This window comes from Acanthopagrus latus, chromosome 1 (assembly GCF_904848185.1).
Source record: "Acanthopagrus latus isolate v.2019 chromosome 1, fAcaLat1.1, whole genome shotgun sequence".
Classification (NCBI taxonomy): domain Eukaryota; kingdom Metazoa; phylum Chordata; class Actinopteri; order Spariformes; family Sparidae; genus Acanthopagrus; species Acanthopagrus latus.
In genome coordinates this window covers 18958235-18983844 of record NC_051039.1, presented here as the reverse complement: position 1 = coordinate 18983844, position 25610 = coordinate 18958235, and the positions used below count along the sequence as shown (strand labels likewise).

The 25610-nt window shown below is 41.1% G+C and overlaps 2 protein-coding genes across 4 annotated transcripts in view; one reads left to right on the top strand and one right to left on the bottom strand.

The window, feature by feature from the left end:
• LOC119026695 overlaps positions 1-25610 on the top strand; it is a 1024654-nt gene that overhangs the window by 228346 nt on the left and 770698 nt on the right. The window lies entirely within an intron of this gene.
• si:ch211-239f4.1 (EVI5-like protein) overlaps positions 1-25610 on the bottom strand; it is a 38339-nt gene that overhangs the window by 8264 nt on the left and 4465 nt on the right. The window contains exons 2-17 of one of the 2 annotated variants that reach the window (XM_037110909.1): positions 15319-15705; positions 12049-12238; positions 10945-11169; positions 10132-10206; positions 9755-9880; positions 9452-9595; positions 9260-9349; positions 8329-8426; positions 8073-8133; positions 7919-7972; positions 7389-7421; positions 5983-6123; positions 2873-2989; positions 943-1083; positions 673-849; positions 193-339 (exon numbers count right to left, since the gene is read on the bottom strand). In XM_037110909.1, the coding sequence (XP_036966804.1) occupies positions 193-339; positions 673-849; positions 943-1083; positions 2873-2989; positions 5983-6123; positions 7389-7421; positions 7919-7972; positions 8073-8133; positions 8329-8426; positions 9260-9349; positions 9452-9595; positions 9755-9880; positions 10132-10206; positions 10945-11169; positions 12049-12238; positions 15319-15557 (2058 nt within the window). In that variant the 5' untranslated portion in view covers positions 15558-15705. The remainder of the gene's footprint in view (positions 1-192; positions 340-672; positions 850-942; positions 1084-2872; positions 2990-5982; positions 6124-7388; positions 7422-7918; positions 7973-8072; positions 8134-8328; positions 8427-9259; positions 9350-9451; positions 9596-9754; positions 9881-10131; positions 10207-10944; positions 11170-12048; positions 12239-15318; positions 15706-25610) is intronic. The other variant, XM_037110917.1, reaches the window with a different exon arrangement.

The following is a 25610-nucleotide window of genomic DNA, read 5'->3' as shown; positions in this document are numbered from 1 at the left end:
TCCGTCCTACAAAACCCGACCTCTTTCCTCTTTCTTTGTCGTCCTGTCTTTTTATGCCATCATTCCATTTTTGGTTCATTACTGTAAGTTTGCATCTTTTACGTTTCATTAAGCTGCTCTCTTCATCAATCAACCTTTTTCCTCCCCCCTCACTAACTCCTTGTCTTTCCCTCTCTCCTCCTTAAACCAGACCTTGCAGTCAGACTCGGCCTGCTTCCTTTTCATCTCATTGAGTTGGGCCTGGAGAGCTTTGTTCTGATTGGCAAGCATCTGGAGCCGGTCCTGCAGGGCGGAGCGTTCCTGGTCATTGCGACCAATCAGCTTGCTGTTGATCTGGTTCTAGAGTGAAGGAAGTAAAATATGAGACTGTGAGTAGAACAAACTACTATTTCATTACTAAAAAACTGACTTAGGTGAGTAATATGTGAATCATTTAGTCTCCAAATTTAAGAAAATTGAGGAGAGTTTTGAGGAGAGAAGGGCCAACATCAGGCCAACCTCAAAATCTACCCCACTGACAGTGATATGGTGATGCTGGAACCAGTGCATGTTCAGCTGTTCGTACTGATTATTTGACTAATTGTTTAAGGACTACAGAGGAGAAAAAAATGTCCTACAGTTTGAAGCATTATCCTTCTATGACTGACGGACGATGTATACAGCGTGTCTGACCTGGCTCTCCAGCTGCAGGGCTTTGAGTTTGACCTCTCGGAGCTCAGCCTGAGCCTGGGCCTCCCTCAGCCGGACTGTCATCAGTTTGTCCTGCAGCTCGTTCATGGCGTTCTTCTTCGGGGATTCCTTCCAGTGGCCACCCCCACCACCTGTGCTGCTGCCACGGGACATGTGATGCTGCAGAGACACAGAGTGCACAGGTGTAACTGCACAGGTGTGACATGTGAACATTCAGAGGCAGTATATAGATAATCAGTAGCAGCCTGTTACCTGCCAGCGCTGGTTGAGCTCAGTGACAGTTTCCTGCATCTCTCTGAATGAGCGCAGCGTCTCAAGCTCCCTCAGCTTCATCTGCTTCACCTCCTCCTGCAGAGCCACCACGTTGTTCTCATCAGGCAGACAACTGCTCCTCTGTGGGAAAAACATGTCGTGTTTACAGCTTAGTACAGCCTGTGTTTCTTACTGTTCTTTTCTCTCTCATGGGTCAAATTTAGTCTGTGTGTTACAGGGATACTTAAACTGCATATTCGATCTGAGTCTGTAATCTGATTCCTTTTCTGTTGCTGTCACAAGTTGATTTAAATTGTGAATAAATTATACATTTGTTTTAGTACTTTTCCTTGCTTCTTACCTGGGTTAATTTTTCCCCTGGATTTTCTTGGCGACAAAACACAGTTTAAAAAAACTGACTAGTCTGCAGCCGCGGTAGCGGTAGTATGCAGTACTGAGGCTGATGGGAATTATATCAGATTTCGCAGGTATTATTCATAAACCAGTACTGTACTCTCCTCCTTGAACCGGCACCTTATCGTGGTGGAGGAGTTTGAGCACCTGAATGATCCTAGGAGCTATGTTGTCCGGGGCTTAATGCCCCTGGTAGGGTCTCCCAAGGCAAACAGGTCCTAGGTGACAGGTCAGACTAAGATCGGTTCAAAAGCCCCTAATTACGGAGATAAAATCGAGGACGCGTACATCGCCCGGATTGGTGTTACCGGGGCCCCATCCTGGAACCAGGCCTGGGGTTGGGGCTCGCAGGCGAGCGCCTGGTGGCTGGGTCTTAGCCCACGGGACCCGGCCGGGCGCAGCCCGAAGGAGCGACATGGGCCTGCCCTCCTGTGGGCTCACCACTCGCAGGAGGGTTCAGAAGGGGCGGGTGCGGTGTGATTTGGGTGGTGGTCGTGGGCGGGGGCCCAATCCCCGGATGGTGACTCTAGCCATGGGGACATGGAATGTCACCTCACTGGGGGGGAAAGAGCCTGAGTTGGTGCGAGAGGTTGAGCGGTAACGACTAGAGATAGTCGGGCTCTCCTCTACGCACATCCTCAGGAACTCCTAGAAGAGCTGGAGGAAGTGTCTGGGGTGAGGGAAGTCTGGGTGTCCCTGCACAGACAGCTGCCTCCGCGACCCGGTACTGGATAAGCAGAAGAAGATGGATGGATGGATGGACAGTATTGTAGTAATTACAATACTCGAATCACACTACAGAAGATGCTACATCTCACCGCAAAGTACTCATGTTACTACATGTGCCAAAGTCTCCATTTGTTTACATTTGTCGCCCCATTGGATCACATGACAACATGACGATCACAGGCGGTGCATCACTCGCTCTGGCACAGTGAGTGCAATAATATCCTGTAGTGTGTGATGCACCGTTCTTTCTCAGTCTTGCAGTGTGTGCAGGTTTGAGCTTAGAGACATCTGTTAAGATTCTCCCTCTGTGAGTGATGCAACACGATTTCACAGTCAATTAGGATTTTTTAAGTCCCGAACTGTGAGCTCGGCCCAAGGTGCATCAAAAGTTATTATCGTTTCGTCCTGAAGGGAATCTGAATGACTGAACCAAGTCCCATGACCAAAGCACTGGACCAACCAACTGAACAATCTACAGACACACAGACATTGTCATACATAGAGGTTTAGCATACCAAGTTCCAGGAATATTAACACACTGTAAAAAGCAAACGAAAGGCTCATATTTGATTTTCTAGCCTTAGTTTTATCATACAGTAAAATCATCATTGGGGGAAGCAGAGCTGTTGTGTCTCACCTAGTGAAGTAAAACTGAAAGCTCATCATTCACATTTATCTTCCAGTAAACAGAACTATCATCTTTAACACATTAACAGCTGCACACGTCTGAGGCCTCTGCTCTACTATGACAGTCCTCTCTCACATGGACAAATCTTTGTTAGCTCACCTTCTCCAGGTCGAGGACCTTGTCTTGCATTTCCTTCAATGCTCCTAGCAGTTCAGCCTCACGCAGCCTCGACTGCTCCAGCTGGGTCTGCAGATTGCTCACAAACTGCTCTGTGTACTGAAAGAAACATCAGAGGTGTTAAGTAGCTATACTGTACAACAGGACAGTTGGACTTGATGCCAACACTCATCACCGGTTGATCACCTTTATTGAGAGTGTATTGATATTTATAAACTACTGGGAGCATTAGTTGAACACAGTGGCCTTGTTTGGGCTTAGACAAAATTATAATCTATTACTTTTATTTTATTTTTATTTGTCTCGAGTTCAGTTAAGCCAGGATTACCACAGTGTGAATTCTGCCACAAGCTGTGGTTATATCTCTCGCTCCTCTTTTTTCTTTTCTGCTGAGTAATGTAACAGCAAATTCAGTATTCATGTACTGAATCCCTGAGCGCTTTTGTGAGTGCTAGCATTGTCATCAAGAAGCAGAGAAGAAAGCAGGAAACTTGCAGCCATGCATCCGATTTCTTTGGTTGCAGCCACCAAGCAAAGTTATTGTGTTATTCTTCATTTCTCTAACAAGTAACTCAAGAGCATCAATGCCAACATGCAATCTTAACTCAAAATTGTTTGAGTATTTACATTTTGTAACCCAGTAACCCAAAATTAAAAATAGCTGCAATAGCTCATTCCTGCCTGACTGACTCAGCGTGACGTCAGAAAATAGAAAGCTACTGTGGATTTTATTGTCACCTCATCAAAGTGAAACTACAAAGTCGAGGGTTGTGAGCGCAGCAGAAAAAACACACTGAGCTGAGTGGAAAAATACTTTTCCTACAAAGCAAAATACACAAGCTTGAATTTGGGCAAGTACATCGCGTGTGTAAGGGAGTCTCGGTTTGTCATTTCGGGCTTTTCAGTCTTTGTTATCAAAGACAACTGTGAGCGTGTGGAGGTGTGTGAACTCTGGTGGGTGATTTTTATTCCAGCAATCTGAGTTGGAATAAAAATCACCCGTCACAATAGTGTCAGTTGTGAGCAGGTCCTGTCTTTGAAATCATTATTAAAATTAATCAGTGGCACACTGATGCTTGCTCTTTATTCTGTGTGAATGTACGCAGCATTGACTAGACAGGATGTTTGACTTCTGTCACAGTTTATTTTCTCACAAATGAGTGTGATCTGCTGATGTGGCAGTGTGAGTTTAAACTGTGAATTCTTTTTAAAAAAACACTTGTGGATACCAGAAGGGTTTGTTTTGTCAGCAGTTGCTGGACAGAGACAGGCATTTTGATACTCATTTGTATTTCTTACTTTATCAATATAAACAGCTGCTACTAAGCAGAAAAATAAGCCTCTTTGTGCGCTTTATATTGCTGATTAATGTTCTTTCAACGGAATCAGCTATGTTAAAACCAAAAATCACCTTCAGATAGAGATCATCATTTAAATAGATCCTTTACTTAAGTAAAACTGACAATATTACAATGTAAAAAGAAAAACAGTCCTGCTTTTAAAGTGGTATACAAATATTCCTTTAAAAAGTGCCTGAAATATATTAAAAAAAAAAGAACTGTACGAATATAAACCGACCCTGTGATTGCTATACAACTACATATTATCATATTAGATTATTATTGCAGATGATTCATATATCATATCATTTTTTACCTCTTAAGCAAAGTTTGAATGTGTTTTGTTGGTTTTACGCACATGGTCGCTGGTGACATGTTATACATGTTTGATGCTCGAGACAACGCTTTGATAATTCTGTGTACAGATGGTGTTAATGCACCACAAAACACAGCAATGCACTCCCCCAAAAAATATGTGAAAGGAAATACTGAATGTAATAATGAATGTAAAAAGCTCATCTTCACATTAATGGCAGGATGATATAACCAAACCACATGGAAGAAGCTTTTCAGACCACAGGTTTGATAATTGAGTTCCATCTTCTCATTCTCTTACCTTGTTTTGTAAAGCACTTTGAAAATCTCACTTCCCGAAGAAAATGAGGTGACTGTCTAGTCTCGTCTAAAGACGGTCAATTACTGACGCTTTGTGTCAATTGTGGTGCTGCTTTCCTCTATAATTTCTTTGCAATTAAATCATTTATTGAACACACAATTTTAGATAGAGGAAGAGAAGAAGAACACTCTTAAATTGTGCAATTTAAATATTTCTGGTGATGACTTCAGCACACACATTCCTTGTAACTGGGTTGTAAAACATTAGGTTTTAGTGGTTTGTGTTGCATACAGTACATCTGAACTTCTAGACATTTCCATTGAAGTTGTGAGATATTCAGTGCTGCAATCAATTCATTCAAGCCAAACACTGGCTGCTATAATTCAGACCTGGGCAGGCACATTTCAGCATGAAAGGAAATGCTAAACATTTCGGAAAACCAGCCTTATTTACAGAAATTAGCTGGGAAGATTGAATAAGCGATCTGCCATGTTCATGTCTGTTTTTTGAAGACAAAGCCACAGCCAACAGACACTTGGCTTAACTGAGCATAGAGACTGGAAGTGGGGGGACATGTAGCCTGGAACAGTCTTTTTGCTAATACCAGTTTCACAGGTTTTATATGAACCATGAACGGGAGATCGTTTGTTAATTAGTGAGCTTCACAGGTTCTTGAGACTTCTTTGTGATCTTTGGACAGAGCCAGGCTGACCATTTGCTCTGGTGTCCAGTCTTCATGCTAAGCTAAGCTATGTGCATGCAGGCTGCAGATTTGCATTTAGCAAGCAGATAAGAATATTGTATCAGTCTAATTGTATTTCCCAAAAGTCGATTTGTCCTTTAAGTAATTATGACTGAGAAATGGGTTTCGTCGAAACTTTACCACAATCAATACCCCAGTGTGGTTTCATCTGAATCAGGAACTACATTCAAAATTTCACACATTTGAAAGCTGATCTGATCTCTTGATCTCATGAACCATCCCTTAATAAATGACTCAACTGTTTCCTTCACATAAAACCTTATAGCATAAATCACTTGTTTTGACATATGAGAAATGACATTTCGCCTGACGTCTGCTGTCTTGGAACAATCGTTTCTGTTCCGAGCACAGAGTCTGTCCACAGACTGTTTACCTTCTGTTGCTGCAGCTCTCTGATGGTGTCCTGTGCCTTCTCAAGGCTCTCACTGGCAGTGTTGCACTGCTGCCTCACCACAGCCAGCTCCCGCTTGATCACGTAGTTCTCCTCTGCCTCCTGTGCCCTCGTCACCTGACCCTGGAACAGCAGGCCAGCACAGGAAAAAAGTCAAGATCAGCTCTGCAGTTCAAACTTTAAAATGCAGAAAACGTATAGACCAATGGAGGGAAAATGTTAATTCTGAGCATGTTGGGAATCTGCAGCATTATTATGCTCATGGTGAAATGTGTTACATGGCACAGAGTCCTTTCAAGGGATAGTTTGCCATTTTGGGGAATGTGCTCATTTGCTTTCTTGCCGAGATCTTGCTGAAAAGACTGATACTGCTCTCATTCTAATATGAAGCTACAGCCAGCAGAAGATTATCTTAGTTTAGCATTAAGACTGTAAACAGGGCAAACAGCTAGCCTGGCTCTGAACTAAAGTAACAAAATCTGCCAACCAGCACCTTTAAAGCTCACTAATTCATAGATCTCTTTTGTTTTCTTCATTCAACACTAAAAATGACTTGCTTAAAAGCACAATGTGTTGTCGTAATGCTTCAGCTGCAAACTACAAGGGCACTCAGTAGAGCACATACCTCCGCCAGGGCCCAACAGTCCCCTTCACTTCAATCAGACCTACATACGCCTGATGTTTTTCATCAAGAGCCATGCTTTGTTCCTGAGAAATGAATGAAAATGTTGAAAAAAGCCCTGTCTTGTAATGTATATTCAGTATATCAGTATATATCAGTCTTTTTATCCAGATCTGCAGTGGATTAGGGTTAGGTAACAGTTAATGAGGTCTATTCTGGGACCCATCCTTCATCCAAGTCTCATGGAAATCTGTCCAGTAATGAGTTTGCATGACAATCAGTGAGCTTCATAGGTGCTGGTGGTTTTTTTAGCTTGGGACTGAGCTATGCTAGCCATTTCCAATTGTTTCCAGTCTTGAGTTAAGCTAAGCTAACCAACCTCTGCAGGAAAGCAAATGAGCACATTTCCAAAAAAGCTGAACTATATGATGTTATTTCATTCACATTTTGGTAAAATATGTGTATTTATAATAAGAATAATATGTACTGGTCACAGTAATACTGATAATAATAATACAAGTTTACATGCCACATGCAGGGATAGTACAACCTCATATTAAAGTTTCATCATTGATAAACAGTGCATGCATTCAGGCATTACAGGGTCACCCTGTGGACTGAAAAGATATACAACATAAGCAATATTCTCTCATGCACTTCTGGCTGGTTACTGATAAGAAGAAGGAGAGAAGCAGGTCAGGAGAGCAGAAAGAGGAGGAGGGAGAAGGACAGTCAGGTCAGTGGGAATGTTGTTCACATACTCTACCTGTATCAGTCTGTCTGCCAGAGCGGCACTCTCCTACAGTGCAGCGAAGTAGAGCAACAAGAGGATGAAAAAAAGAGATGAAGAAAAAGTGAAAGAAAGTGGGACACCAGGGAGGATAAACCACAACACAACCCAAGAGGACACTCAGGGAAGAGAGAGAAATGGGATTGAAGGTTGAGGAGTCGATCAGTTGAAACAAATGTGGAGATGTTTGTGAAGAAACAAGAGCCAGTGTGAGATCACCCAGAATAAAAGTATTTCAGAGAGGAGAAGATTACAAACTGTAGTGTCTCTTTACGGCATAGTGCTGGAGAAGAGTGAAGCATCTTTACCCAGAAACACACACACCATCAGACTGCAAGAGCTAGCTACTCCACAAGAGACAACCAAACACAGAAAATGAGCTTGCCAATCTAAAACCCACAGCTTTAATAAGATCTAATCAGAACACGAAGAGCCCTCTGTTTCGTCTCAATGCTGCTGCATTTACTTGATTTAGCATATATATGGAATCCAAGCCCAACTCTTACCTTCTCCAGCGTCTCGATCCTCTGCTTCAGCAGCCTGTTTTCTGTGCGTAACCTCTGAACAGAGAGAGGGTGGTGCAGAGCAGTTAGGAGGCATAAAATATGGTTGATTGTGTAATCCACATCATGTACAAATACACAGAAAACAAACACACACCTTGATCTCAATTTGCTCCTCCATTTCTTTGTTCTTAATTGTTGTATATTCTTTCTCAAGTCTGATGGAAAATAAACAAAAGCAACATAATTATGCAATTATTATTTTTTTCTCTAAAGAAATTAGTTCCTCAATTTGCATGCTAAAAACAAAGATCAGTGTGAAGCCCCGAGCATTAATCAGATCCTTCTGGGCTACAGGAAGCCCGTCTAGCCTGACTCTCACTGGCTGTTAGTTGAGTAATGAGCACTCTTACTTCTTCATCCTCTTGGGGTTGTATTTAACCTGGTAGGCCCTGAGGATCAGCTTGTCTGGGCAGCTGTCAAACTGGTGGGGGATCACCTTCTGGAAATGCTGGCAGACCCCGAGGGAAACACAAGATTAGAGAGCTCAAGACAGACAAAGCTGCTCATTCATATTTCATGAAGAAGGCAGACGCGTTTTAGAAGAGTGAAGATGAGCGGCTAACACCTCAATGGTTCTGATACACAATTACGTTATATAGCTGTATCTATTGTGAGTTCAAATGCACTCCATTTTATGAACTAAGATGAGACTTGATCATTTCCATAACTTTTCATACAAAAATGCCAGTATCAAGATTAGCTGCTTTTCTGTTTATCAGTATAAGGTGAATATACTGCAGGTTTTGATGGTAGGTTAAATCAAACAAGGAATTTGAGCTTAAAATGTGGATATGAAATAATCTATTTTCTGACATTTTATCAGCTAAGCAGTTGTATAATAAGCTAAATAAATAATCAACAGATTAAACACTTAATATGTAAAGGTCATTTCAGCTCAATTTTTTGCTGTATTTTTCCCCAGTAGAAATGGAAAAGGGCTATTAAGCGTGAAAAAAAAATTATCTAATTTGGGGATTTTGCCTCATAATTCAGATCAGATACAGATCAAGACTTAAATCACTGGTTTGGAGAGTATTTACAACGCAGCATCTGATTAGAGTTCATTCTCTCCTGCCTTACTGTTCCACCATCACACATCATCAACTGAGCCTCAGTTCCTGTTTCTGTTTTGAATTAACGTGACTGGGGGACGCAGATCTGCCTTTCAGGAAACTCTTGTGCAAAAGGGAAAGTGGGACGTTGTGGAGCAATTCACTCATGATTGAATCTGTACACAAAACTAATTTCAGCGACAAGCGGTGTAAAGCTGCGGCTGCTAACCTGTGACATGCCCTCCATGTCGAGCTGAATGAGGTCAGTCTGGTTGTACTGCAGGATGGCGAGGCCCACACGGAAGATAATCTCTAGGCCCTGCAGACAGGTCATAGATTTAATACATGTGCTGAAAATAAACAGTCAAACACATCAAATACATAAAAAACCACTTGTGTGTGTATTTCATATATTTCCTACCTCATACATGAATATATCAAAAATGCGTGTGGCGACAGGCAGAGGGAGAAAGGTGAGGAAAAGAGTCAGGAACCAGGAGGAGGCGTACATGGATGTGTGGAAACTCTGGGACCGAAAATGCACGTTCAGCTCTGGAAGTTGCTCCTGGGATCGATGAAAAGAGGAAGATCATAAGCCTCAAATAAATACAGTCTGAGGGCATGTGTAATGGACACTTAGATAAATGATTTGCTGCCCCTCTGTGGATGAGTCTCACACTGCAAGCCTCATGTTCATTAATAGACTGCACTGCTTCCTCTTTACCTGCAGCAGATACTCAAACTGGTAGATGCAGAGTCCCAGCTCAGCCATGCTTGGTTTGAACAGCTCCCTCAGGCGGTACTCCTGCATCAGACGCACAAAAACACAAAACGCCTCCTCCTCGGGCATCTGGGAGGAGGGACGAGGGGTCAGTCAAGTTTCCTCATTAGGTATAAATTACAGACAGCTTATGTTAAACAGCTAATTATACAATGACTCCCATATATTATAGATAATCTCAAGAGACAACTAAATTGCCATGCAGTTTTTCAAAAAAATGTGTGTTTATCTGGTGGGACTGATTACAATGGATTACATAATGCGCTGAACTTTTGGGGAAAAAAAAGCTCATTATAGATCCTGAAATATTTGAGCATTACCTGCATAAGCAGCAGACCAACGATGAATGCGCTGCCTTGACAGTAGCCCACCTCTCGATCCACAAGAGAGTACGCCTGAAACACACACACACACGCACACACACACGCACACACACACACACACACACACAATGTGTTGTATTTATAGAAAGCAGCACAGATGACATCTGTAATTCTGACCGAACATCCAGACTGTGAGCAACAGGATCAACAAGTCACCAGAGGTCTCTTCATTTCCTGCGCAGCTGAGCCACCAGAAAAACTGACTGATATGTAGACAGTCAACAAGCTTGTTTCCATGGCTGTGAGCAACAGATGTCCACATTTTTGATCCCCTACAGATTCTGTCTCATGAATATAAATTACATCAGGAAAGTAACACTCAGCCTGGCAAATACAAAATGCATCAGTTGCAGCCAAAAAGCTGCACTCTGATTTTAGTATTGTTTAGCAATTCTTTCAGGTAGTATTTCATACTGTCATGTTGAAACAAAGAATTGGACAACTGAACACTTAAATCATTTAAGTCAAATTATTAAGGAAACATGCAAAAACATCTCTTCATTTTTGTGCCAGCTACACCTTTATGGGAAGACACTGCAACACTGCAATTACACGGTCATCATATTAAACCTCTGTGGGCCACCTAGACGCCTGATTCTTAACAATTTTAAGACCATACCCTCTGCATCTGGTACCAGATGAGCAGACTAACAGGTGACCCACGAAGTCACTCATAGTGTGAATGCCAAATTCATAAATGACTATATCATTTCCAGACCTTGATGTGATGTCAAACTCTGCAGTGCTCACCTTCATGACGTTAAAGAGGACTTCCTGCCCCAGGCTGTCCTGGCCTTTGAAGAACTCGTGCTCGGGGTAGGTGCGAGCGATGTCTCTGCGGATGAGCTTCTCGCAGGGTGACGACATCTTTAGCAGCTCAGAGTACTGGTTCTTCACCGGCATGTCCGTGGCATTGCCCAGCAGCTGCCAGACAATGGCCCGGAAATGATGAGGGATGCCCTTTCTGATCAGCTCCTGCAGGACAAAGACAGAGAGACATTACAGAGGATTAATACTTCTGCTTTATATGCTGATGGATGTAATTTTAAATCTCTTTAAGAGCAATGAGCAGGCAGATGAGTTGAAACGTATCAATTACGGCTGATGAATAGATGTATCTACAAGGACAGGTTAGTAGTGTTTTATAATTACAGCTACTCAGTACATCATAATGCATTTACAACAATAATTCCTACCCCTCAGCTCTCGTATCTCCATTAAAATCAAAATCTGTCTTAAGTTCTGCGGTTTTGTTTGCCTGCCCTTCCCTTTCACCCTGACTCATTTTGCTGTCCTGTCCCCTCATCCATCTTTATCTTCCCCTGGGCTTTCTCTTTTTGTCACAGAGGACACAGAGAGAAACGAAGAGCAAAATAGGAGGGAAAGAGGATGAACAGAGAACCCAACTGATGCAGTGCACCTTTAAGGCATCAGTGCAGTCATATCAAAATGATTGTACAAAGACAAGCATCTGACTTATTATAATGGTTTATATCTCCCCAAAAATGTGCTCAGTTGAAGGGGAGAGTCAGCAAAATAAACCTCAAGGCCACGTTTCTGACAAAACACAACTAAAATAACCCTTTGAATAAAAACAGACCACTGATAAAGTCTGTTGTTATAGATGGTCAGCCAGCCTCTACAATGAGTCAGGGATTCATGGGGCCCTCTTTCTTTTTGTTTCTGACCCAGTAAAGTTCCTATGAAACCTGACCAACAAGATTTAAAAACATAATGAGGAGGCTGATAATCTTCTTATTGATGTTCTCATCTTAAATTACATTCAGTGACTCATTCCAGAGAAAATACTGCCATATAATCTCTCATTTTCCTTCTCTAGTGCTGGACCCCCACCTTCAGGAGTTTGTCCTTCTTGCGTCTCCACTCCTCCCACTCGTTAACGATGCGTCCCCACAGGATCCAGGTGTCCTCCTCCAGGTGTGACAGGTTGGAGGAGGCTGAGGAGCTGGACACCAGCGAGGAGCCGCTGTTGCGCCGGGAACCGCTCATCGAGCGCATCGACTTGGAATCGGCCTCCAGCAACCTGCAAGAAGAGAAGATGGGAAGCTCAAATTACGATTGATTACCTGTGATGGAAAGGGCAAAAGATTACAAGGCACAACATGCTTGTCTTATACAACATGGTGCACACATGCTAAAATGAGCACTAGGAGCCATGGCAGGCAGATATGACATTGAGACAGACTGTGACATTGCACAGATCAGTGGGTTTGTGGAAACATTACAGAGGCACCAGAAGCTGCAGGGCTTTTTACCTTAAACTACAGAATCACAGGCTGAGTAACCCATGAGCATTTTAGACACAGTTGGACGGTTATGAAAAATTCATAGAAGAAAAACAACAATACGCCTTTGTATACAGGGCCAGATTAACTGTATAGGAAGCAATAAAACACTGACAGTAAGTAATGAGATAATCTAGCTTTTATATATTTATATATTAGACCCATCGACCCAAACAATATTAACTAAAAGGTACTGTAAATATTAAGATAGTCTGACATTCTTCTGAAGATATGAAGTTGATTTACAATACAGTAGAAAATAGTTAATATGTCATCTGCAGTAATAGATTGTTCAACATACATTAGTATAAGTACATTATTTATACAAATAATGTACAAGTACATTTTTGAGGTTCTTAACTTGACTCTCATGTTTGCACAAGTAAATGTAAATCTTCAGCCGGCAGCCTATTAGCTTGGCTAGTAATTCATCGCTCCTGGTAAATAAATCGTCCATCAAATGACCCTGTGTGATATCACAGTTTATTTTTATGCCACAGTTTTCTGCAGATTCAACAAACAAAGTAAAATATGTGAATTACTGAAATTTACCAGCACTGGTAGGCTGATTTTGTCACCTTTGGTTGAGCAGAGCCAAGCCAGGTGTTTTGCTTGGTTACCAGGCTTCATATTAAGCTACGCTACGTGGCTGTCACTTCACATGTCAGTGTATTTCCCAAATGGGCCTTGAACATTTTTTTGTTTACATATTCCTCTGAGTCTGGTTCAAGAGGACAGCAGGAAGCAGAGATGATGTGATTAAAGAGACTGCTCCCTACCCCAAAGGTGTTAAGTTTAGTCCCACTTTAACCCTGAATGTCTGATTCTTTTAAGTCACTTGACTTTTGCTTCCTGCCCTTTGACTCCGGTGCTTAAACATGTGATGGCTGGATAAAGATCTGCACAGTATGTGATTCCTTAAAGTAAAAACATCACAGTGCTACTGTTTATTCTTTTGAAAGTTATTTACTATCCCCACTGAACTCACACCGTGGTGCTCTTACTTGTCTGGGATTAAGCCTTATCTAACACAGGGATTAAACATCACCCTTGAATAGTGAAATCAAGAAATGACATACCCGATGTCATCCTTGAGGAAACAGATCTTGAACTGATTAAATAATGAGCTTACTGACAGAACATGCAGTGACATCCTGGGTATATGCGTGTTTTACTTTGCAGAGAGAATTATAGGTTGTTTGGTTTATGGAGTGCAACAGGCGACAGCAACAGACGACAGGAAGTCAAGCTAGGCAGCGCTCACTGATCCCAGTCCTTCTGTTCTAACCCTCCTCATATTCTCATATAATGTTCTAATGGGAAAAAGTCTAAGTTTGAGGGCCCAGTGCCCATCTATTCTTTAAAACACTAACCTACTTACCCATCTTTTGTTATCCAGTGTATTTTTTGCAGATGTAGGGCATGCAGGTTTGTGATTGTAGGTCAAACTGACACTGGCTTGTGGTCACTCAAAAATTTCTTTTGCACTGTTCTAAGTGCATAGACACCTAGCGCTGCAAATACACCATGAGTGTTCCTCCAGATGTCACTGTGACCACAACCTCTGAGCATACAAAATATATTACTCGAGAACCTCACACCTTTTGTGCTTGAAAGATGACCATGAAACTTTTTATTTCTCTGATTAATGGAGCACAGTGGCTGCAGTCAGAAAATCCACCAATCCACCTTCTTACATTCAAAACTTATAAATATATTTGAGTATCACTTTAAGCCTCACAAACATAAATTCATTTCTGATATTTTCACATTCTCTTGAAAATCAGGGATTCATTTAAAAGCTCTTGAGTGGCCTGTGAAGGACAGACTCTCTATTTGAGCATATTTCTGGATGTTTGGCCATATTTTTATTTTCATTAACTGTAATATCAGTGACTTCCATGCTATGGCTTCCTGGTGAAACTTTTAAAATTTCAGGATGATAACAGCTCTCTAGTTTACCGATATCAGAATTTAATAAACAGCCTCTTTAGATCGAATTTTCATCTCCTATCATAAAGCACTACTTAAATCCCATATTAGACCATCTCATTAGTTAGATACCGTTTTAACTGTACCTTCAACCCTCATTATTTCTGCACTTCATTCTGTATCTTAAGTCGAACTTCTAACTTTTAACTTGACCAATTTGCCCACTCATCTATATTACTGTTCTTGTCCTTGATCAAAAGATTCTTCCTCAAGATTGACTTTCTACAGTTTATAGATTTTCCTTGTCCATCGTTGTTTCTTTGGTTAAACAGCTTCCTTACAGGATTCACCTACACTGAGAAATTTGTCATGATATTATCACGACAGTCATTTAAATATTCTTAAGACTTTTAAAAAAAATCTAAATTTGCACTTCAACATACGGAATGACTTTAAACTAATATCTGTATTGCATCACAGATAGGACATATATCTCAAATTGCAAGTTATTAATGCTCAAATGAAGGATAAGTAAGTGGTGATAACCTCATCTCTCCAATGTTTTCTTTATTTTGGAATCTGTTTAGTTTAATGGACAGATATACCACTCAACATTCTTAATGATTTTGACATGCTAACAAGACCATCTAGTCTTTCTGAGTCCCGTGCACAGTACTTCAGCATAGGGAGCAACCACAGCTTGATAGGCCTGCTGTGCCTAACTGTGTTGCAAAGCTACAACAGGACAAGAGGAGATGTTTAACTAACAGTCAATAATTACAATCAATGAATATTGACAAATTAATTGGTTGAAGCTGCTACTGTACAGCTGTAAGAAATCCTTTGTTTTCACTGCAACAGTTCAGACAATGAGAGCGGCTCTAACCTGTTCTGCTCCTCCAGTTTGGCCAGCAGCTCCAACTCATCTGGACTCAGGTTCTCCGAGTCTGCAGGGGAAGCGGCTGGTGCTGACAGCACTGCATCATGGGAGGATGAGTCTGGGCTGAGCACTGGGCTGCCTGTTGATGGCGGGTCTGGATCCATGCCGGTAGGAGAAGAGCACTCTAGCTGAGGGAGAGCCCCACTAGAGCCCTCTCTTTCTGGGCTGCTGCTGGGTATAGACATGGTGGTGACGGTGGAGTGATGGGTGAAGCAGTGTGGGTGTGGTAAGAGGGTCTTCCAGTCTGTTGGTCTCCCTCCTCGGTGAGCCTGGCTGTCTCCTGATTGGCCGCCTGGCTGGCCGTGGAGCAGATATGATCAGAGGTCTTCAAACCTGTCATGGATGCAGAAAAGCTGAATGAAGATGGCTGACTACGGATAATTAACAAGTAAATATCTAAACACCAAATTAATGTGACAAATACATCCTCAAGTTGTGCAAAACTCACAGCTACACAGCTTCATCTGTCCAACAAATGACACCTTTTCTTACTGACTAATCCCTTCACATTTTCCAAATCCTGTTCCTGCATGTTTCAGATGATTCCCTGCTCCATCACACATGATTCAAATGATCAGGCCGTCATCAAGCTCTGCTGAAGCCTGATAACAACCCATGTATTTGAATCAGGCGTGATGGAGCAGGGAAACATATAAAACATGCAGGGCAGGGGGCCTCCAGGAACAGGACAGAAAATCTCTACTTCAGGTGATGCATTCAAGTCTCGTGTTTTCTCTGACCAGTGGCCTTCACCCAAACATATCAAATTTACAGTGATATCAACAGAGAGAAAAGCACAGAATCGCCACATTTGAGAAGCTCATTATGGCTTGATCAATGACTTTAACGCTGTATCTATTATTATCGATTGTTGTTGACTAATTCTTTTGACTTATCATTTCAGTATTAAAATATATTTCTTTTCTTACTTTTTTTAGGGCTATGAAGCTAATTTGAGCTGAAATTTGTACATACTTGAGATCCACACATATTTGCACATGCATTATTGAAAATGATATCAGTTTGCAATGTTGGAAAAATATCTTGAACTGCATAGTAATTGTTTCTGCTCGAGGTCTCTCGATCATAACCAAGCAGTGTGGGATCATGGGAGTTGTCTTCAACAACCACCGTTGCTGATGAAAATACATCTACGTGATTCAGGCAGAAAAGTTCATGTATAAGGTAATGTTTTAAAGTTTCTCCTCACTCTCTGCTTCTCTCCTGGGTGTTGACAGATGACAGATTTCTCTGGGTTTGAACAGCCATTGGAATATCTGGGACAATATAAGTACACAACAAATGGGTAACAAAACTCTTGTTTTTCTTTTTTTTGCAGAAATGTTACATAATATATCTTTTAATTCAGTGGGATGAACTCAATTCAATAGAACATACTGATATAAAGATTACACTATAAAGATTTTGGTGCACACCTCCAATGCATAAATATAATTTAGTCAAAAAATGAAAAAAATCACAGTCCTGACAATGTGGAAACACCCCAGTCCTTTGCATTTTTAGTCTGTGCACTTCCGTTGGAAATTCAGAGGAGCATGTAATGTCAGTGATTCAGTCCACATGAAGATGCCAATATGGCCCCTCCACACCCTCGTTCAAATAACTTCTCCGAGGGAGTGACTCTTAGTCACTGTGATGACATCATTCTGGCAGAGAACATCACAGCCCCTCACTGCAGACAGACTCTGCTATCAGAGAGCTGTTTTTCTTTACACAAGACAGAGTTTTCCAGTGATAAATAAATGAGGAACCTTGACACAAAAGAATGAACCTGTCAGTAGTTTTCGCACATGATGACCTACAATGTTTTTCGATTAATATCAGACTGTGCGGCTCTCAGAATAATTGAGCTATGGTCACAGCTCCTGGGCCATTAATGTGCATTTAGTCATAATAAATCCATCAGATCACTGATAAATCAGATTAATAATGGAGTGACTTCAGAGCGATAAGAAAGAGCTAATAACAAGCTGAGGCTTCTGGCAAAAACAGAAGAACTTAGGGAGCTTTTAATTGCTTCTGATTAAAACCCAGACGTGACTTCACACCAAGAAAATAATAACCCTGGAAAACTATTTTGTTTCCGCTGAAGGCACTGTGAGTTTGATTGGGGGTTTTATAAATGAACAGAAAAACAAATGTGAGTATTTGTGTTATTCAAGTTTAATTGGTTATGGGCATACTTGACTCTTGAGCGCAACATTTAACTTCCTAATGTTCGATAGCTCATTGAGACGCTGTGATTTGTTTTCCTTCATCATCTTTCCAAATACATGCACCGGGTAGAAGGCTGAATATCCACACACAAACACAGTGGTGTGGTCAAAGTCACATACACAACAAAGATACAGTAAACAAATCGACAATTACCATCATACAACTGAAAACTAAACAACAATTGATAACAGAATTGATTTTAGCCGTGTAATCAGCCGTGAAGGTCGAGAGCAACATACAGTTTTTGAAGCATATGATGCAGACGTGAGCCACTAAAAAAGGAGAGCAGAAAAATAGCCTCCAGGAGACGAGAGCAGAGAGGAGAGGAGCATAATAACAATCTGAACAGGGACAACACTACATGGGGAAAAGACAAGGACCACATTCATGCACAGAAACCAGCCCGATCAAAAGAGCCATTAACAAGCCAATGAGACCAAATCACATGTGTTACAGGGCTCGGTCAAAGGACAAGTCTCAGAGAACAGATTTTAACAGATATTTTATATTTACTCATGTTAAATCTGGTACAGCTAAACCAACTCTTTGTGCATGCATTTACTGCAACAATCCCACAACTGACAGTCTCGGCCTGCCTTTTCTTTTAAGATTAAAATGATCGGACAGATGGCTGAGCCTCAGGCTCTGAAGCATCTGCTTTCTCAGTCACAAATATTCACCTCAATCCAAGCAGTGAGCTCTATTTTTATTTACAAAATGTATAACCGTGCCAGACATCTGTGGACATTTTCACCTTGATCTAATTACCCAGAAACCCTTCAGTAACTCAACTGAATACAGCAGGCTTGTGTTCAACCTCCTGTCCACTCTGCGATACTCTAAATCAAAGCACAAGAGAGAAACAACATTGTGAACTGAGCTCTCTTATGCTAAGATCAGAGCTTGGATTTTAGAAAAACATACACATCCTCCTCCTGGTTTTCCCTTGGTCCAATCTCTAGATTTTAAATTACTGTTGATAGGACTCTGCTGCAGATCCACACTGGGATTAAGGCTCACAGAGTAAAGTATTTATGCAGCTGACACAGCCATCTTCTTTAATTTGGGAAAATTGAATTGTCAGTGACACACAATCACAGCGGAATGAATTCTTGTGAATTCTGTTTGTGATAGTTTGCAGTTTTGCATCATTTTCAGAATATTTTAGCAAAAAATAGCCTAGCTAAAATAACTTTTATACTTTTTAATAATCATCAGGCCCACACAGACTATGCACATGCAGAATTCCACTCTGCAGATTGCCCGCAGTTTTTAAATGAGCTATTGCTTGTAAAACTCTGAACATTAACACATCTTCACCCCTGTGTGTGTGTGTGTGGGGGGGAATTTGTGTAAATTTAAATTTACTGTGAGGATCACATTTTTTAAACGTTAATCATGTGACTTTGAATTAAAATCAAACCTATTCTCAGGTAGCTTTTACTGCTGCGTGGTTCATTACTCCAAACAAGTAGCCAAATCTGAACAAAGTACTGATTTACACTACATCTTAATTTTAAAATCAATAACATAAAAGCCTCCCTCAAATGTATTACTATAAAGCTCGTTAGAGATGATACTACTGGGACTGGAAGAATAAAAACTGCCTGAGTGTTTGGATTTATGCCAAAATGTTCCCAAAGCTCTGCAGCTAGCTACCTGCACAGACAACTGACCACTACTGGAATTCTCACCAGCAGCAACAACATTTCTTCCCAAAGCCTTACGGGTTCTGACCACAAAAAATGGGACAGAAATCTGGACTAGTTAATAAAGGTTGCCCAAGGATTAAACGTCTCCTGTAGGAATCGCATGTAAAAAGAAACCCACAAGCGCCATAGAAACATCTTAAACATCGTAAGTATCAGCCTGATGGTGAGGACAGTATAAAACAAGAGATGCTTCAGAGATACTTCAGCACTAAAGAGGGTGATTCAGCTGTGTCACTGTGGTCAGGCCACACTGTAAAAGGTGTGAGTCATGCAGCAGTGTGGTACTAAAGCAAGTGTTTTTCCTATCTCTCTCTCTCTCACACACACACACGCACACACACTGGTTAATGGAAGGACATTTTGAAGGTCTCTGACAAAGCAAAATATACCAGATTTTCTAAGCTTGGCTGTTGCTCTGTGTGTGACAGCAGGCTCGCTCTAATGTCACTGTGTACTTGGGAGAAACTGCAGAGGACAGAGATAAAGGCAGTTTGGAGGTGCTTTCCTTGGAATCCATTCAAAATTATGTGCAAGCGCGCTTGTGTGCTACATGGAAGGTTACTGTTTAGCATGTTCGCTGACATGTCTACACACTTGGTGCGTCTATGTTTACATTCCACCTCAGTATGCGTGTGTGTTAGTTAATATGACAGTTTTTTGTGTGTTTGTTTAGTTAGTCTCCTCCTGACTAATTTCCCCATGCACAACTGTGTTATTGTGTAAAGTGTACGCGTGGACTCCGAGGTCTTGCTGTTTACAGAGACAGACAGAGCAATTGTTTCCTCTCCTGACCCCCCTACGCACACACACACACACACACACACACACACACACACACACACACACACACACACACACACACACACACACACACACACACACACACACACACACACACACACACACACACACACACACACACACCAATCCCCTTTGCCCCTCCATGTTTTATGAGTGCAGGATTTGTCTGATTTACAAAATACTTTTCATCTGGGTTGTAAAGAAGCTTTTCACGGTCTCCATCTGGGCTCAGTGACTTTGAGCCAGCCTGGGGCAATTAAAATAAGGGAGGGTTCAAAAAATAAATTAAATAAAGCAGATACCCTCCCTTTGATCTTTTCACAACACCCAGCAACAACATATTCATCCACATTTTTCCTGCCTGCGACGTAAGTGGTGATATTACATGCGTTTACAGTCATTCCGAAGTGTAAATCATTTCCCCAGTGGCTGAAAAAACACAGACGCACACAAAATGGAAAAAAACCTGCCCAGCGTTTCATGAAAGAAAAACAGAGAATTCAGCTCTTTTTTTTCAAAGAAATCTTGGCCTTGCAGATGTGTCACCCCCTCCCTCCCACTCTTAGCGTGTGCGTCTCACCCTTGGGTCTTTCCATCCCTGACATTAGGCGACCCGTTCCTTAATCCGCAGTGGCTAACCTCGCTGTTGTTCCAACTCATGATCTCATGTTTGGCTGCCGACACGTGGACTGTTCATTTCCACGCTTCTGATCTACTGGACTCAGTGTCCTTGTGACTGCTGTTGTGCACGTTGTTGCTGAAACTGTCCCATTAATAAATGGGGATGTTTTTCTTGTTTGCAAACGCAGCTCAATTAGCTAAAGCCAGCGCATGGGATTAGTTCTGACTGCACATATTGCCAAGATGAACATGCTGTACATATAGTGCACAGGGGCAATGGAGTGCAAAACATATCCCGATCAATTTGTGCATGATGAAAGCAGAATTTTACATAACAGCATCTGCCAGACAGTGGTGGAAGGATACTTGAGGTTGTGCTTCACTTGAGTGTTTCTATTTAAAATATTGTACTTTCTATGACAATTCTGATCATTGTTAGTTTTCAGGTCACAATTTTACAAACTGATCATTTGAGGTGTTCATAAAATATGAGGCTTTCTTATGAATATAACTACCATACACTATATGAGCAGAGTACACTTAAATTAGCCCCATGATGAACTACAATATTCAGGTGTCACTGACATGTCGCATGTTAAACAACACTGAAGAGAACCAATTCTGCATAACGAGTGCTTGTAAAAATTTAATGTTTTTACTTAGTATTTAACATTTCTCCCCTTTAACACCATAGGACTCCTACAGTATGGACAGTTTAGGTTATATCAGAACAAAGTATATCGTCTTTTTTATTCCACTCATTAGTCTAATGATGGCACTTACATGTCCAACGAGAATAGGGTGTGCCTTGCTAGTAGCTGCTAATGTAGCCTGAGGCTGCTAGCTTCCAGCAGAGAGCGGAGGACAGAGGTCTGGTATGTTTACTTCTTTCTAGGGCTGCAGCAATAATGACTGTTAAGAATTTAACTCATAGAAAATGCACCCAAAAAAAATGATAAAAAACATAATAATAAAATAAAAAACAAATAAGACAATCTATACCATCTAATATTATCACATTTCAGTCATTTAGTAGGTCAAATATGTTGGATTTTGTTTGGCCAGTTCAGACAGACTGAAGTGCTTCAATTAAGATGAAGTCATTATTTTGTGTAACTTATCATTTACTTGTTCTGTTCTTTAGTTCATGTCAGTGGCAATGGAAAAATGTCCCAACATTTTACATATAATATGAACAATGAATCTATAATTGATTGTTAAGGTAGCAGGATATGAATTAAAGGCATTGCTTAAAATCTAAGATGCCCTTTTCCACAAATATTGTTCTACAGATGTAAGAAAACATGTTTCTTTGGTACAGAGCCCAACATGGTGATAGTGTATTCCAGTGGAAATAAAATTGTGACAAAAAAAACGATCATATTTCTTTTTTCCCATATCGTGCAGCCCTATTTCCTTCTAATATAGAGTTTGCTCATTGTTTTCTCAGTTGAGTCAGCACAATTTACAGTGATTTATCAGATTACACAGTTTAAGATTTAGCTTTCAAAAGCTCTATACAACTTTTGTCACACATGCAGGAGTAAGCACCAAATAAACATTTGAATGAGGGACTTTTAATGGAATATCTTGATATTGTGGTACTTTTTTTTATAAGTAAATGATCTGAGTAGTTCCTACACCACTGCTGTCTGAGTTAACTGTACAGTGAATCTGACACAGAGATTCATGTTCATATGTCTGTGTTCTGGGAATGAATGTTTACCTATTAACTCTGAGAACATCAGCCCTCTAGCCCCGTCGTTAGAGTAACGACAGCCTGCTTATCAAACAGCCTTCATGTACTAACTGCACTCTATAGATTTCAGAGATGTAATTGGTAACTCTCTTGCCTTCGTGCTGGGCAATGCAGCAAATGTTTTTTGGGTGAATCTGTCCAATAATAACTTAGTGTGACATTAAGCCTGAGGAGACATATTTGGGGAAATCGAAACGACACTGACAACGAGTGTTTTCGAGACTTTTCCCTTAAATCTACCAAATATGTTCACTTTCATGACTAATGCTTTCCTGCTCTAAATTTAGTTAGTATCCCTCTCCAGACGATTCGGTTCCCCTGAGTGCCACTGTGAGAGGAAATTGTCCTGAAATAGCCATCCACACAACCCATCAATTACCTTCAAGTACAGGCGGTTCGTTCGCTCTTTCTCCACCACTGACTGGTCAGTGCATTAGTCCTAATACTGCTCAGATTATTTAACATCTTATAGCTGAAAAAAATGGATGATAAAACAGACTGCAACATCCACTAATCACTCACTAATCTCAAAACTGGATTACACAAGCGTGCCATGTAGGAGAACTGCTAACAACTGAGTGCTACTGCAGGCACCACTGCTTAATGTGATGCTGAGGCAAAGACTGACTTAAGTTCTCTCTGCATTCATTATATTATCTTGGCTTTTTTTCATACTTTCCCAGCAGCTCCGTCACGAACGCTGATCAGTAGCTGAGCTGCTGTTTAATCACCTGGTCTGATTACAAACATCTGTTGTTTGCCTGTGAAACGGCTGTGACCGAATGAAACAGTCAAACACTACAAATCCACAAAAATCTGAAAAAGCTTGTATCCTTCCATTTCATAATTACCTAAAGCCTCCTGGGGAGACGAGGAAATGAATCAAACTGTGCCTTTAGTGAGATGTTCTGAGCAGGTGTTCACAAAGGCTGCTCTGTGGGAAGATCAGGTTGACTTTGAAACCAAAATCTAAAGATGTAAAACACGATTTGTGGCCCTTGTTCATTCAGGCATCTACTAGCAAGGAAGCAAACCTCCTTTGTAAATCAACCTGATCTACAGACATTTCTGTAACACCTAATCTGAGCCACAAAAACCTTTTTAATGTCCACACTGTTCACTCCAAAGCACAGGCACATTGTGGCCCATCAGCTGACATGTTACAGATTGACTGTGCAAAGGAAGCATCGTCAACAGCCAAGGTGTGACGACACGCAGGTTTCAAAATGCCTCAGTCTCTCACTCAAGAACACGTCTGTGTTGTTAATCATACTCCCACACATTCACCCTGAGGTAAATCATCTCCTCGTGTTCATTTTGAACAACAACAATACGTCAACTTGGCTGATGAAATGCTTCGTACAGAGAAGCAGCTTCTTGTTATCTGACTACTTCAGAAATCGTGTTAATTAAAGCCATGGACTGATTAAGTGATGCTCATGAAATATTTGTCTTCACTGTGTAGTAATAGCTACTCACTTAAAGACAGTAGTGGAACAGAACATACTTTACTTGAGTACATCCTTTTTATGCCATTTCATAATTGTACTTTGTCTATACAGAACTATACATTCTAGAGATATATGATGCTTTTTTACTAACCACCACATTTACCTGTCAGCTTTAATTACTTTCAATGACATATTTATCATACACAACAAAGTATCTGTTATTTCTTTTAGGCGTGTGTCTCCTTGTTAGGTTTCATTTAGCATGCCTCTCAGAGAGATGGTTAAATAGCTATTTGATGGCAAAAAGCAAAATCAAGCAAAGATTAGAGAAAGTTTGTGAGTTCCTTTTTTACTCCCCATTATTGGTATCGGTCCCAAAAATCCACTGGCCTCTAACACATATCATGATCTCCTTTTTGAACAACTTAACTCATTATTTGTAATGGATTTTTTGGGGTTTTGCTGCTAGACCGTCCCACTTAGGGATTCTGGAGAAAGTTGATTTTTGAGTGTCACTCCCACATACCAACACTTCAGTTTGGTGGCTCGGTCCAAGCCAGCAGCAACAACCTGATAACAAGACTCAATTAACAATTTTACAGATAAATGAATAGAAAAGAGGGTAATAATTAGAGTAGAGCTTAAATGATTTCAAAACATTCCTCTACAGTGTTTATAATGACACTGTGCACATTTCTGCCTCATTGTCAAGATCATATGCATGCTGGTACAAGCCCAACGTGCAGCAGTCTGAAAATGAGATCACAATTCAGTCCGTGTAAAATCTGCAGGCTGACACAGATCCAGTTACAAATCTGCAGCCAGAACAACAGTGTAAAGAGAGAGGAGAGCTGCAGTTGTAGTGAGCCTGAACCGCAGCAGCCAGGTCATCAAGCTGCTCCCTGTTTCCATGTGTCAGCAAACGAGATGAAGTGCAGCAACGTGCACCCAGGCCGGGCCAGCACCACAACTGTCAACATGCAGCCAGCTAGACCAGCATGAGCCGGGACAGATGTTACTGAAGGCTTTAAAAATCAGCCAGTGAAAACCTGACTGACTGCTGGACGTTCCCAGCAACTCAGCAGCATGTAAATAACTGGTGACAGCTTCTCAGATTTGTATTTTTGCTGTTCTTTTTTGTCTCCAGTGACAGTTAACTGAATATCTTTGGGTTTTGGTCGGCTGGTTGCACAAAACTGAAGACGTCACCTTCAGCTAGTGGACATTTCATGACCCAAAACAATTGATCGCTTGACTGAGAAAAAAATCAGCAGCTCAAAGGATACTGAAAATCGTTTTCAGTTTTAGTTTGATATTTCAGTTTAGTTTCAGTATCTCAGTTTTGTCCTTCGACTAAGGAACCTACATCATTCATAAACGGCACCCTTGTCACAACAAGCCACTGCTCAAGAAAACATCTAGATTAGCCTCATCAATTAATAAAGCTCAGATCTGCATTGTGAGGAAAGCTTTGCTTGAAACAGAAAGAGCATCTGAGGGCAAATTAAACCTTCAGAGAGACAATATGAGACTGACTCTTTTCTTTTTGCACAACAGTCACTGATTTATTCAACATTGCCTCAAATCTGGAAAACAGAGTTGCAAACAAGAAGACGTTAAAGTAGAAAAAGACAACTTTTACTAACTGTGCAGTTT